The 14,408-nt window shown below is 45.0% G+C and overlaps 1 protein-coding gene across 1 annotated transcript in view; it reads right to left on the reverse strand.

Annotated features, from left to right (window-relative positions):
• Positions 1-3,389: 3,389 nt before the first annotated feature.
• LOC145535706 (uncharacterized) overlaps positions 3,390-14,408 on the reverse strand; it is a 54,494-nt gene continuing 43,475 nt past the window's right edge. The window contains 2 exon segments of the mRNA XM_081564077.1: positions 3,390-3,396; positions 4,715-5,217. Coding sequence (XP_081420203.1) covers positions 3,390-3,396; positions 4,715-5,217 — 510 coding nt within the window.

The following is a 14,408-nucleotide window of genomic DNA, read 5'->3' on the forward strand; positions in this document are numbered from 1 at the left end:
GCATCCGGGCTCTACTGCCCCATACTGGATCTATAATGCTGATGAAGACGACATACTGCCAAGAGAGAAATTGACCCCCAAAATTCTAGATACATTCTTGAGATCAGCTCCACTGCCCTGAAAAATTTCCCTAGCCTTTATCTTAAGAGTGAGTAAAAACGGAAGTTATAGAGGTATAGATGGACTTCAAGATGTGCTACCCCCAAACATGGCACCTTGGTGTATAGAATACTCTAAGCGGAAAGACTCTGAGAAAACAGCTGAAACAGTGCGTTCCCTCCGACCTTCCCCCCTGCCCTTCTTCCCTGAAGCAGGTCATTGAACCCTCAGGTGAGTGGTTCCCTGGCTATACCCAGACTAAAAGAGCATCCTTACTTATCTCAGAAAACAAAGGGACCCTAAGAAACAGTTTGTGCTAAGTCTCTCCCAGTTACTAAACTTACTCTCTGACTTATCATATTCCTCCACAACCATCCAGTCTTCCTCTAACCCAGCACAGAACTCCTCAGGTCAAACTGTTGCTTCGTGTCTTCATTCCCTTATCAAGGCTCCCACATCATGTAAAACTTATGTGTATGCTTTTCTTCTGTTAATCTTTCTCTGTCAGCTTAAATTTCCCATTCAGCCAGGGACCCTAAGAAGTCAAGAAAACCTTTTTGCTCCCCCACTGTAAATAAAAAGGGTAGCACATGCCCTGAATCAAAGTGGACATCTTTAAAAGTTGCTACTGCTCTAGTCTTCCCTTCAGGGATCACACACCATATTCAGAGTCGCTTGGACTGCAAGGAACTCAAACTAGTCAATGTTTAAACAGATCAACCCTAAATACTCATTGGGAAGACTGATGCTGAAGCTGAAGCTCCAATACTTTGGCAACCTGATGCGAAGAGCTGACTCATTGGAGAAGACCCTGATGCTGGGAAAGACTGAAGAAAAAAGGAGAAGGGGGCAGCAGAGCATGAGATGAATAGATAGCACCACTGACTCAATGAACATGAATTTGAGCAAAGCCTGGGCGATAGTGAAGGACAGAGGAGCCTGGCATGCTGCAGTCCATGGGGTCACAAAGAGTTGGATACGACTTAGTGACAGAACAACTGCACTAGTAATACCTCAGCTAGCCAATGGGCACAACTAGAAAGCCACATGGCCATGGCTGCAGAATCAAGGCATCCTCAAATTTGAAAGAGATGGCATCAGTCACAAGGAACGTGCTGCCCGATACAAAGCTCTGGGCATACTGAAAACATGAGATCCTTTGGTTGAGGCCCAAGCAGCTGCTGCGTTGTTCAAAACTAAACATAACGGTAAAGACTTGCCTTCTGGCATGGAGCCACACTCTCACTCTACACGTTGTCCCTTCCTTCCCTTGTATTCTGCAATTGGCCATTTTGAAGCAGTTATTGGGTTGGAGTGGGGCTTCCTGTTCCCAAGAGGGACCAAAGGCCATACACCCCCCTCTGAGTATTCTGGAGAACTTTGGTGAAGGGAGAGACTTGGACTTTTAAGGATCTGTTGGCGACATGCACCTCGACCGTTCTATCTGATCTCGAGGGGTGAGAGAGCACCCAGATCCAACTGATGGGGGTTAGGCCTGGAGAAGGGAAAAGGACCATAAAGTCGCCCTGTTAAGTCAATTCAATGTACACCTGACCCCTGAACAACATGGTTCTGAGCTGTATGGGTCCAATCATGCATACATTTTTTTCAAAACATCTACTGAAAACATTCTTTGGAGTTTTAACAACTTATTTGAAAAATTTGCAGATGAATCGTGTAACCTAGAAATATTGAAAAATTAAGAAAATAGCGGGTACATCCTGAATTCATAAAGTACGTGTAGATAACAGTCTCTTTTGGCATTTACTACCATAAAATATACACAAATCTATTATAAAAAGTTAAAATTTATCAAAACTTCAAGCACACGTTTATAATCCATGGCGCGGTTCACAGTCAAGAGAAATGTAAGCAATGGAGAAAGTCAGGAATACATTCTAACTGCATAAATTGAACCGTAGTCCATACCTACTACTGTAATCATTTCATAGCCAGCTCCTTTTGCACCTGCCATGAGCTCAAGACATGCAGGTATCCACTTAAACACCATGTGATAGTAATCATCTCTGTGTGAGCAGTTTGTTTTTCCAAAAAATTGTGTGTTGAAGTAATAAGCCATCTCCTATGGTTCTCAAGTAGTTTTCATCATGCTTAGTGCAATATTGTAAACCTTGAATGACACCATGAACCAGACCAAACCACTAGTGATGCTGGAAGTGCTCCCAAGAAGCAGAGAAAAGCCACAGCATTACAACAAAAAATTGAACTGCTTGATATTTGCTATAGGTTGAGGTCTGCAGCTGTGGTTTCCCACCATTTCAAGAAAAAAGAACCCATCGTAAGGCCTATTGCTTTTGAAAAAAGCAAATTGGTGAAGCTGCCATTGCAGCTATACCAACAGGCCTGAAAACCTTGCACTTTTTGTGAAACGCTGTATCTAATTTTGAAAATGCAGCTGTAATGTAGATGCAGGATTGCTCTGAGAAAGGCATACCAAAAGCCTCTATATGATTCAAGGAAAAGCCAAGTCTTTCAACAACAACCTAAAGCAAAGGAAGGTGAAGAATCTGAAGCTGGGGAATGCAATGTCAGCAAAGAAAGGTCTGATAATTTTAAGAAAGAAGTTTGTTTGGCTTTTAAAATGTCAAGATGAGAGGAGAAGCAGCTTGCACCCACTAGGGGGCAGCAGATGCGTTCCAGATACCAGGCAGAAAAACCGCTGAGGAGAGGGATATCTGCCTGAAGAGGTTTTGAATACAGATAAAAGTGCCCTATTCTGCCGGAACCATGTGGAAAAAGACATTTACGAGTAAGTAAGAGAAGCAAGCACCGAGATTGAAGGCAGGGACGTCAGGACTGACTGACAGACGCTCCGTCGTGTCCGACTCTTTGCTTCCCCGTGGACTTTATAGTCCGTGGAATTCTCCAGGCCAGAATATCGGAGTGGGTAGACTTTCACTTCTCCAGGGGATCTTCCCCACCCGAGGATCATACCCACGTATCTTGCTCGTCTCCTGCCCTGGCGGTCGAATTCTTTACCACTAGCGCCCAGGTAATGGATATAACATACAAAATATGTGTTAATCAACTGTTTATGTTAACCGTAAGGCTTCCAGTCAACAGTAGACTATTAGTAGTTAAGTTTTGGAAGAGTCTAAAGTTATACTTGGATTCTTGCCTCAGAGGGGGGTTGGTGCCCCTAACCCCTACGTTGTTCAAGGGTCAACAGAACTGTCATTGTTGCTTCCATGACCCAATACATCACCGGGACAGTGTTTTGCATGCTTGTTCTAGGAATGCTGGATGAAGACCAAAGGAAATTCTCTGGTTCAGGGGCTGCCACATGTAGAGAGATGACAGCAGAGTGTGCAGTGCATTCCCCAACCCATCTCCCTATCCTCTCCCAGGTGTCCGAAGAGAAACAGCAGAGAATCCCTGGAGGACAAAGAGAAGTTACGGCCTTGATTAAGACTAAGATGTGGCAGGTAGATTAGGACAGTAAAGCATCAATACAATGGCCCAGTCTGGCCAGTGGGAAAAACCAGCGCGGGGTGCAGGCTCACTGTGGATTACCGCCAGCGGAATGTATGTTGCTCCGGTGGCCCTGGCCATTTGAGACTTTGTGGCTGTAAACAAATGTACAGCACAGACTGATGGCACTGGGAGTGCTGTGTCACCGCCTAGGCCTTCTTTTCTGTCCCACTGGACTTGGAAGACACTCCTCCATGGGTCTCTTGCGCTCCTACACATCTTGCTGAGTGTGACAGGAAAGCAAGGCCCCGAGTGCTCTTTCCCTGGCATTTCTCAGGTTTGTGCTTACAGCAAATGACTCCAAGGCTGGTTTCCAGGCTTCTCTTAGGGAGCAGGTTGCCCAGGCTCAGGGTCCTTTCCTGTAAGGCAACTCAGTGCACAGGCAGGCATTTGTCAAGGATGATCTGCGTCACCTCTGCGGGAACTCAGGCTTAGGAAACTCACAGCCTTTTAAAACTCACAGCCGTTTTTAAAAAACGGAATCTTCCCTGTTGCTAGAAGAGAAAGAGACCTTTTCCTCCTTCCCTTTTCTTAGAACATTTCCTTGAGAAAACTGGTATTTATAAACCCTTCCTCTGCCCCTTGGGTACATATGTAAATCTGAAAAGGGTTCATAAGCCTTCTGCCAGCAAAACAACCCGGGAATAATTTTCTTTTGGGCCTAGGAGCCATCTCCTTGAACGATAAACACCAAAGCAGACAGTGCTCTGTCTCTCTGTCATCCTGGCACCTTAGCCTCAGGCCCTGGCTCTAAGCTGGAACACAGTTCAGTTCAGTTCAGTCCCTCAGTCCTGTCTGACTCCTTGTAACCCCATGGGCTGCACCACGCCAGGCTTCCCTGTCCATCACCAACTCCCAGGGCTTGCTCTAACTCATGTCTGTCGAAGTCAGTGATGCCATGCAACCATCTCATCCTCTGTGTCCCTTTCGCCTACAGCCTTCAAACTTTCCCAGCAACAGGGTCTTTTCTAATGAGTCAGTTATTCACATCAGGTGGCCAAAGTATTGAAGATTCAGCTGCAGCATCAGTCCTTCCAATGAATATTCAGGACTCATTTCCTTTAGGATTGACAGGTTGGATATCCTGGCAGTCCAAGGGACTCGCAAGAGTCTTCTCCAGCACCAAAATTCAAAAGCATCAATTCTCTGCCTCTCAGCTCTCTTTATGGTCCAACTCTCACATCCATACATGACTACTGGAAAAACCATAGCTTTGACTAGACGGACCTTTGTGGGCAAAGTAATGTCTCTGATTTTTATCACACTCTCTTGGATTGTCATAGCTTTTCTTTCAAGGAGCAAGCATCTTTGCATTTTGTGGCTGCAGTCACAATCTGCAGTGATTCTGGAGCCCAAGAAAATAAAGTCTCTCACTGTTTCCACTGTTTCCCCATCTATTTGCCATGAAGTGATGGGACAGGATGCCATCATCTTTGTTTTTTGAATGTTGAGTTTTAAGCCAGCTTTTTCACTCTCCTTTTCCACTTTCATCATGAGGCTCTTTAGTTTCTCTTTGGTTTCTGCCTTAAGGGTGGTGTAATTTGCTCATGTGAAGTTATTGATATTTCTCCCGACAATCTTGATTCCAGTTTGTGCTTCATGCAGCCAGGCATTTCCCATGAGGTACTCTGCATAGAAGTTAAATAAGCAGGGTGACAATATACAGGCTTGACGTATCCTTTCTCAGTTTCGAACCAGTCTGTTCTTCCATGTCCAGTTCTAACTGTTGCTTCTTGACCTGCATACAGGTTTCTCAGGAGGCAGCTTAGGTGGTGTGGTATTCCCATCTCGTGAAGAATTTTCCATCGTTTGTTGAGATCCACAGAGTCAACGGCTTTAGCATAGTCAATAAGGCAGAAATGCATGTTTTTCTGGAATCCTCTTGCTTGTTTTATGATCCAACGGATGTTGGCGATTTGATCTCTGGTTCCTCTGCCTTTTCTAAAAGCAGCTTGAACATCTGGAAGTTCTCGGCTCACGTACTGTTGAAGCCTAGCTTGGAGAATTTGGAGCATTAATTTGCTAGTGTTTGAGATGAGTACAATTGTGTGGTAGTTTGAGCATTCTTTGCCATTGCCTTTCTTTGGGATTGGAATGAAAACTGACCTTTGCCAGTCCTCTGGCCACTGCTGAGTTTTCCAGATTTGCTGGCATTTGAGCGCAGCACTTTCACAGCATCATCTTTTAGGATTTGAAATAGCTCAGCTGGAATTCCATCACCTCCACTAACTTTGTTCATAATGGTGCTTCCTAAGACCCACTTGACTTCAGGATATCTGACTTCAGGATATCTTGACTTCCAGGATATCTGACTCTAGGTGAGTGATCACACCATCGTGGTTATCTGGGTCATTAACATCTGTTTTGTGTAGTTCTTCTGTGTACTCTTGCCACCCCTTCTTAATATCTTCTGCTTCTGTTAGGTCCATGCCATTCCTGTCTTTATTGTGCGCAATTTTGCATGAAATGTACCCTTGGTATCTCTAATGTTCTTGAAGGCATCTCTAGTCTTTCCCTTTCTATTGTTTCCCTCTGTTTCTTTGCATTGATCACTTAGGAAGGCTTGCTTATCTTTCCTTGATACCTGCTTGTCATAAGAGACAGGAGAAGTCTGACTCTGCCTTCGGATAAAGACAATTAACTGGCACAGATGCCACTACCATGACCAGCTGAGCTTAGGATGAACTACAAGAGAATGTAGAGAAAATGGTGGTCTCAGGTCCTCTTGCAGGACCACTAGTTGTCGTTCTTCTTAAGAACATTCAGGTACTGGACTGTGTATGCTCAGTTAAGCAAAAGGTTGATTTCTTGCTACCTTTGCAGTCTGATTAGCAGATTGCGCATGATGCCAAGCACAGTCTGGTTTAATACTCAGTAATGAAATCATTCTGTCTCTATTCTCCATTTGTGGAGAAGATCTCCTGCGTTTTCAGGAGACTGTATTTTTAATTTTCCCAGTTTGCTGATGAGGCTGGGATGGCCTGAAATTTCCCGAACTGAGCAGACCAGTGAAGATGAATTATAAAATGCCTCCCCCTTAGCTCTTTGCTCTTTTCCAATACTACCTGCATGGATCTCACTGTCCAGATTCTAGATTTTCTTTTTGAGTAAGCATGCGTAATACAGGACCTAAAAATCCATCAGGGTCACCATCAGCTTTAATGGTGGGAAAGACGGGAAGCCCAGATGTTGCCTGCAGATCTTCTCTCTTGAATGGCCACTAGAGCTCTAGATGACATTTGGAAGGGAATCCATTTGAAAGGAAAATGCAGGCTTATATTGGCCTGAGGATGCTTCCATTAATTTGGATGAATTAACACATGCGGTGGTTTTTAGAAGAACCTCTTGCCCAGGTTTCCCTGGTGGCTCAGACGGTAAAGAATCTGCTAGCAACGCAGGATACCTGGGTTCAATCCCTGGGTCAGGAAGATCCCCTGGAGAAGGGAATGGCAACCCACTCCAGTATTCTTGCCTGGAGAATCCCACGGACAGAGGAGCCTGGCAGGCTACTGTCCATGGTGTTGCAAAGAGGTAGACACGACTGATCGACTAACACTTGCACTTTCATCCCCAGCAAAGGAATTACTTGTGTTTACAGGATGAGTATCATCCTAGGAAGAAGGTTAAACACTATTTGGGAAGATGTAGGAAAATGGAAGAGGAAATGGGAGAATTAAAGTCACTTTCTCTTTCTGCAAATCCTCCTCCTCCTTTCTCTGCTGTCTCCCCTCATTTTGGTCCCTTTCCATAGCATCTCTTTATCTTCACACCTCGATCAGACTTCTAGTGAAGGCAAAACTATGATCTTCAAGATGGGCAGTTAAATAGATTTCCCTGCAAAGAAGGACAAGGAGACAGTAATGAATTATCGGCCCTATGTGAGGTGTGTGAGTCTCATGCCCCAGCTCTGACTCCATTTCGGGCTTAGCCTAGATCTCGGTCTTCAAGAGTATTTTCTTATCTACAAACTAAATAGCTAGAAAAGCCGAGATGAGAAAGCAATACTGTTAAGGAGTAAGTGGGAACTTTAATAAAAGACGGTGTCCCCACCCCACCTCCCATGGTGGCTACAGGATGGGGATTTGTCACTTGGAATAGACCAGCAAAAATGGTGCTAGGCTGAAAAATACAATATGGGAAAGGAAACCCAAGAGTCATCTAATTCTACATTTTTCCTGACTCAATGACAAGACAGTTAGCCTTCCCTAACCACTTTGCCAATGAAACTGATGCCATTAAGTGGCTACCCAGACTTGAAACAGTACAAATCTACATGCTGTTCAACTTCCCTACATTATTCACTGAGGGATTCTTTTTGTGGGCCCAGGAAAGACCCACAGAAGTTTGCACAAGTACCTGGCAGTGTGTTTTCAATTTACAGCCCCAAACATTGGGATGTGCCCTGGTAGCTGCACAGAATTGTGCAAGCAGCAGGCTGTGGTTGGTTGATGGAGCAGGCATGTCAGGACCGAAAAGCAACCCAGCATATCAGGGGGAAAGGTGGCCAAAAGACTCAGACTATATGCCACCTCCCACAACCATGGAAGAACTAATGACTTGAGGGACCCACTGAGAGGCCTGCACATGGCCATACTTGAAGTCCTTCTACGAAAAGTGAGCTGGGAGAAATCACCCCACAACTTACCGGCCTGGATCCAGAGGCAGTTCAAAATCACCCACTAGTCCTAGCAACGTTTGCTTCAACCTAGAACAGACGATTGCATAAAACTTAGCAGCAGCTGCTCAATTTGGGGGCATGCTAGAGAAAAAGGAAGGAGAAAAGAAGCAGTTAAACATCACTGTGTTAGCCACTTGGTTACAGCTATTTTCTAAGGGAAGAACCCCTACTCTGGACAACACGTGAAGGGAGCCAAGTTAGGTGGGAAAACTGTATGTCATTATTACAGTATGCCAAGACACTGGATGAGGGACTGGAGAAAGAGACTCCTGAGAATGCAGAACCTGCAGGAACAAGGGAATCAGGAAAGCCCAGGACGAAACCCTCAGCCAGGGAATACTAGGGAAAAGTCTCAGAGTCAACTGATTGAGGGAACCTTGGAGGTGGAACCCAGTGAACTACAGGTTTCAATAACTTTCCCTGAGGCTAATCTATGCTTGCCTTTTCTGGTAAATATTCATGCTGCAGAAGACTCTTGAGAGTCCCTTGGTCTACAAGGAGATCAAACCAGTGAATCCTGAAGGAAATCATCCCTGAATATTCATTGGAAGGACTGATGATGAAGCTGAAGCTTCCAAGGCATGATGTGGACAGGAGCAGGAGCAGGGTGGGCAAGATCAAGGGCAGGATGTGGGTGGGCTCAGAGGCAAAAGTGGGTGAATTGGGGGGCAGGGTTTGTGTGAGGAGCCACCAGGGAAGCCCACTTGGGTGGGATTGGGAGAAAGTGTGGCCTGGGTTCAGGGTGAAACCACCCTCCTCTTCATCTTTAGCACCTCACTTTCAATCTCTCCCCAGAGCCACAAGGCTCTTCTAAGATGTTTACAACCCACAGAGTAAGAGGTCCCAAGCCCTCAGTGGACCCCAAGGTGAGACTTTTCCTTCTCTATTTCATGACCTTCCATTTCTCCCCTTCTCCCTACCTGACCACCTTCTTCTTCTGGTTCTCCATGCTTGAAGTGCCTCCTATTCCTTCTTCCCTCTGCCTGACTGCTTTCATACCTACTGACCAATCTCGATGGGTCCCCTCCTCTCTTCCTGACCTCCCCTACACTCCCCCGCCCTACTGCTCAGGCATCTTCTAGTCTCACTTTTCTCTCTGCCTGGTTGCTGTTTCTTTATTGATAAGCTCCTTGCCTGACCACACCCCCCCAAACATTTCTCTTTCTGCCTGTCTCTCTCTTTCTGCCTGTCTAGCCTCCATTCCTCTCCTGCTCAGTAAAACCATCTCCTGTTCCTCCTGTCTCCTTGCGTGCCCAGCTACTTTCTTTTCCTAGCCCCTGCCCGACATTCCACCCCAACCATCCCTGAAAAGCCACCCTCAATTCTTCTCTTTTGAATTTCGGACTTCCCTTCATTTATGTTTTTGTTCTTGCTGCCTCACTTGTCCAGTCACCTTCTCCCTGCTTCTCATCTCCAAAATCCCTTCTTCTTTGCTTGATCAGCCCTCATCCCTCCACACTCCTGACCCCATTCCTCACCTCCTCTGTGTTTTACCAACCTCCATTCATCTACTGTGGTCCAGCTAGTAAAGAATCCGCCTGAAATGCGGAAGACCCGGGTTCAATCCCTGGTTTGGGAAGATCCCCTGGAGAAGACAAAGGCTACCCACTGCAGTATTCTGGCCTAGAGAATTCCATGGGTCCATGGGGTCGCAAAGAGTTGGACATGACTGGGCGGCTGTCACTCACATTCATCTACTTCTCCCTGTCAGACTTCCCCTCCATCCTTCCTCTCCTTCCTGTTTGATCTCTTTCTATTCTTCCATCCATCCTACCCATCACACCCTTTCCTACATCCCAGCTTAGCTTCTTCCTCCATCCTCCGTGCTTGATCATACCCGCTTTGCCCCCTTCTTCTTTACCTAGTAATCACTGAATTCCTCTCTTCCTTCCTGCTAGGTCACTTCCCGCCCCTCTCCTTCTGCCCGACTGCCCTCCAATCCCCCTCTTCCTCTCATTTTACCTGCCCGATCACCCTCCATAGCCACCCCCCTCCACACCTCATCATTATTCTTTCTGCCCTCAGGCTCCAGATGATCAGGTGTGTGGTTGTCCACTAGTGCACAATGTCTTTGAGGTCACTGATGATTTCTGTCATCTCCCCAAATGCCTTTGCAACCTCCACTATTGCTGGGAGAAGCTGAGGCGTGCCGAGGTGGACCTAGAGCATGTTTGTGTGGTAGGTTACGAGGCTGAGTGTGGCTGAGGGGCAGCATGGGATCCTAGAAGCCCCTTCTCACACTTACCCCCCGCAGTTGCACGAGCTGGTTGAGCAGGAACACAAGGAGCGCACAGCCATGATGAATCGGACAGGGTTGCCGGCCCTGATGCTTCACCAAGCAATCCAGCATGATCCACTCACCACTGACCTTCGCTCCAGAATAGACAGCTGAGCTCTGCTCAACTGAGGTCCTATGCCCGATACCTGGTCCAAGGGAGACACTACAAATTTCTCACACACCTGTTCCTATAACCATGTCTATCTCAGGGCATCTCAAAGTTTCTCTGTGCTTCTCTGTTCCCCATTTAGCATCCTGTCTCTACGCCTCCTTAAGGTGGACCGGTCTTTAAAATTTCCCCATTTCTGTCCTTTCTCTTATCCCCCGTCTCTCTCTTTCCTGAATCTGGGCGGGGCCAAAGGGTCTGCCCTGTGCTCATCTCCCACTGGCCAGAGTTTTGTTTAGAAACTTGAGATTAGCAAGACATTTTAATATCTCCTGGTGGCCCCTAATCCAGTCTCTGTGCCCACAAACTCAATTCCACACCTCCGATGGTGGTGGGTCACAGTGCAGCTTTACTTGGGTGGCAGGCTCATTTGGAGTTGGCTGAGAAGTGCTGCACACTCAGCTCAGTTTGTCCTTTTCTGTCAAGGGAGAGGTGAGGCTACAAAGTGGGTACCAGTGACCCTGAGTCCCCCGTCCCAGGCCATCAGGTCTGTCATTGTCACCTGATCAGTGCACTTTGACCAACTTCTGTATAATTGTTGGCATTCCCCAGGCCAGAGGTGCTGGAAAAATGTTGCAATGGAGGGAAAAGGTGATGATTCCGTTTTGGGACACTGAGGAGAGTTCAAGGTGTCAATGCGATCGTGCCCTTGCCCCTGCCCATCTTGTTCCACCCCTCACCATACCATGAGATCCCAGCCCTTCTGTCAGCCTTGGCCCCTGTCAGTAGAGTCCTGGTCTATGCACACCCCCACTCCCAGACCTCTGATCCTGTCTTGTTCTCCTCTTCCAACTACCCTGCTCTGGGTCTACTCTTTCCAGCTGACTCTGTCTACCTAATGCCTGTAGGGTTGCCAGAAGAGGATTGGGACCTCTGCCACATCTGCCTTTGCCAGGCCCTGCCAGACCGGTGGAGGTGTGTCCAGTAACGCTGCCTGTGGGGACTGGTATGCCTCCAATGAGAGACTTCAACTACTCTTCCTGTTCTTTTTATATTCACTTGACCCTCAGAGATTTTGGGGGGGCAAGTAATTTTCACTATTGTTTCTTCTGCATGGACTCAGATATTTCATCTAAATATTTCAGGATGTTGCTCTAGACTTACACCTCGTATTCCACCATCACGAGTATATTAGTTATCTAATGCACTCCCTATCTGGTGCCATATCTCCTTTTTTTATTCCCAGTATTGTATTTTTTTCTTTCTTGATCATATTTTCCAGGAGCTAATCCCTTTAAATAATTATAAGATTAGATGTTAGTTTTATTTATACTCCCTAAGTTTATATTTATTTATGTAAACTTTCATTTGATTAATTGCCACCTTGATTGTTTGTTTTGTGTTTCATTTGTATGTGTTTGCTTCATTTTGTTCTTTCTTGAATTGAATTCCTAACTTTATTATTTTTTGTTTTCCAGTCTATTATAGTAGTAAAGGATTTGAAACTACACACGTTTTTCTAATGCAGCTGTACCTCATAAACTCTGGTCTGAAAAGTGCAACTTCAGAATTGATTTCTCACTCTGATTCTACCTTTTGAGGAATGTTTCTTAGTTTCTAACTGCTTAAGCAGTTTTGGCTATCTTTCCTTTCTATATTTGTAATTATGCTTTTACTGTGATGAGAGAATGTAGCATGTTGAATATGAATACTCAAAATATGACTCAAGATTTTCTTTGTGGCCCAGATTACTCAAGTGAGTTTTGTAAGACTTTTCATGGATGTAAGAAAACATATCTTCTGTTAGGTTCAGATTACTCATTAGGACTTTTCTATCTAGTTTGACAGTTACTGCTTCTTTACTCTGACTTTTGTCTTTTTGTCTGTTCCAACTCTTCTGTTATCAAAAGATAGAATAAATGTTGTAATATTTTAAGACAAATTTCTCTTTGTAGTTGTGTTTTTGGCAGGTAGAGGTGGGAAACCCTAAAGTACACATCTTAGGCTCTTTTGCACAACGCCACTATGGGTTTTCTCTGTTTTGCTTGTTGAGTCCTTTTGACCTTGAATTTACTTTGCCAAGCACATCATCACTGCTTCTTTTATTTTGCAGCCACTAACCTTGTGTGTGGGTTTCCCAGGTGACTCAGTGGTAAAGAATCCACCCGCAATGCAGGAGAGATGGGTTCTATCCCTGGGTCGGGAAGATCCCCTGGAGTAGGAAGTGGCGCTCCACTCCAGTATTCCTGCCTGAAAAATTCCATGGACAGAAGAGCCTGGGGGCTACAGTCCAGGACTTGCAACGAGTCAGACACGACTGAGCAACTGAGCATGCACAACCTTGTGTATCTTTGCCTAAACCTTATTTTTCTCACTGTTTAAGGTATGCTTCTTTTCAACTGTATGCATTTGTTGCTCTCATCGCACACTTGTGTCTTCGGCTTTAGTCCATTTAAATACGTGTAAGTACGATAATCTTGTCTTTTCTATTATACCATCCTTATTATCAATTTTACTGTTTCCTAAATGCAACGTTTTTCTTTCCTTCTTCCTAATACTTTGATGCTTCTGTTCATTTTTGTCCCTCCCCCTTACCGCATTAATGCTTTTTATGTTTACTAATTGTACAATTATATATTGGGTCACTTCTAACAGGCATGATTTATGTGTTCTCTATTATTTGATCAGAATATAATCAGCCTTTCCTTGTAGAGAAGGATATTTATCACCCGTATTTGCCTCAGGAAGATGAACAGTATTATTTTTGGGTTTTTCTAGCAATATTTAAACTGATCTTTGGAAGACTGTATTTTTCTTAGGGTAAGTCAATTCTGCTTCAAGAAAACTTACTTAGTATTTGTACCTCAAGGTCCCAATCACTTTATTTACCATAATTTAACTCTAGCTACATGAATGTGCAAATGTTTTACCACAACAGTTATTGCTAACCATTGTTTTGCTCTCATATTTTGAGGTCTATCTTCTCATTCAGTATTCATTTATTTAGAATACTTCCTTTAGTGTTTTCATCAAATAGAGTAAACTGGTGGAAGAGTCTTCAAATTATTTAGTGTCTGAACCTGTTGTTCTTTTGCTTTAAGGAGTGTTTTCTTGGGAGTGGGTATAGGATCTCTGCACTAGAGTCCTTCTTTTTAACTACACTTTTTATTTTTGTATTGGAGTGTAGCAGATTAACAATGTTGTGATAGTTTCAGGTGGCAAACAAAGGGACTCAGCCATACACATATATGTATCCAAGAGTCCTTCTTTATTGATGGCCTATGAGAAGTGGCTTCTAAGATGGCTCCCAGTGATCCCAGACTCCTGGTAGTCAAGACTTTGTGTAATTCCCTCCATTTGTGTGACTCACTTCTAAGCAGTAGCATACCTTTAACACTGAGGAGATGCCACCTTCGTGATTTGCTTACAAGAGATTGTAGCTTGTGTCTTGCTAACAGACTCTCTTCCTTGTGGACTTAGTGAACCAACTTGCCGTGTTGGGGAGGCCTAGATAGCAGGGAACTCAGGATTGCCTTTGACGAATAGTATGAAACTGAGGCTCTCAGTCCAACAGCCCAGATGAACTGGATCCTGCAAACAACCACATAAATGAGCTTGGAAGAACATCCTTCCCCAGGTGAGCCTTCAGATGAGGCCCCAAGCCCTGCTGAGACCTTGATGGCAGCCACACGAGAGACCCTGAAACAGACAGTCGAGCTACGCCGTGCCTAGGATCTTGACCCACAGAAACTATG

Source organism: Giraffa tippelskirchi, chromosome X (assembly GCF_054371585.1).
Source record: "Giraffa tippelskirchi isolate mGirTip1 chromosome X, T2T-mGirTip1v1.2.pri, whole genome shotgun sequence".
NCBI lineage: Eukaryota > Metazoa > Chordata > Mammalia > Artiodactyla > Giraffidae > Giraffa > Giraffa tippelskirchi.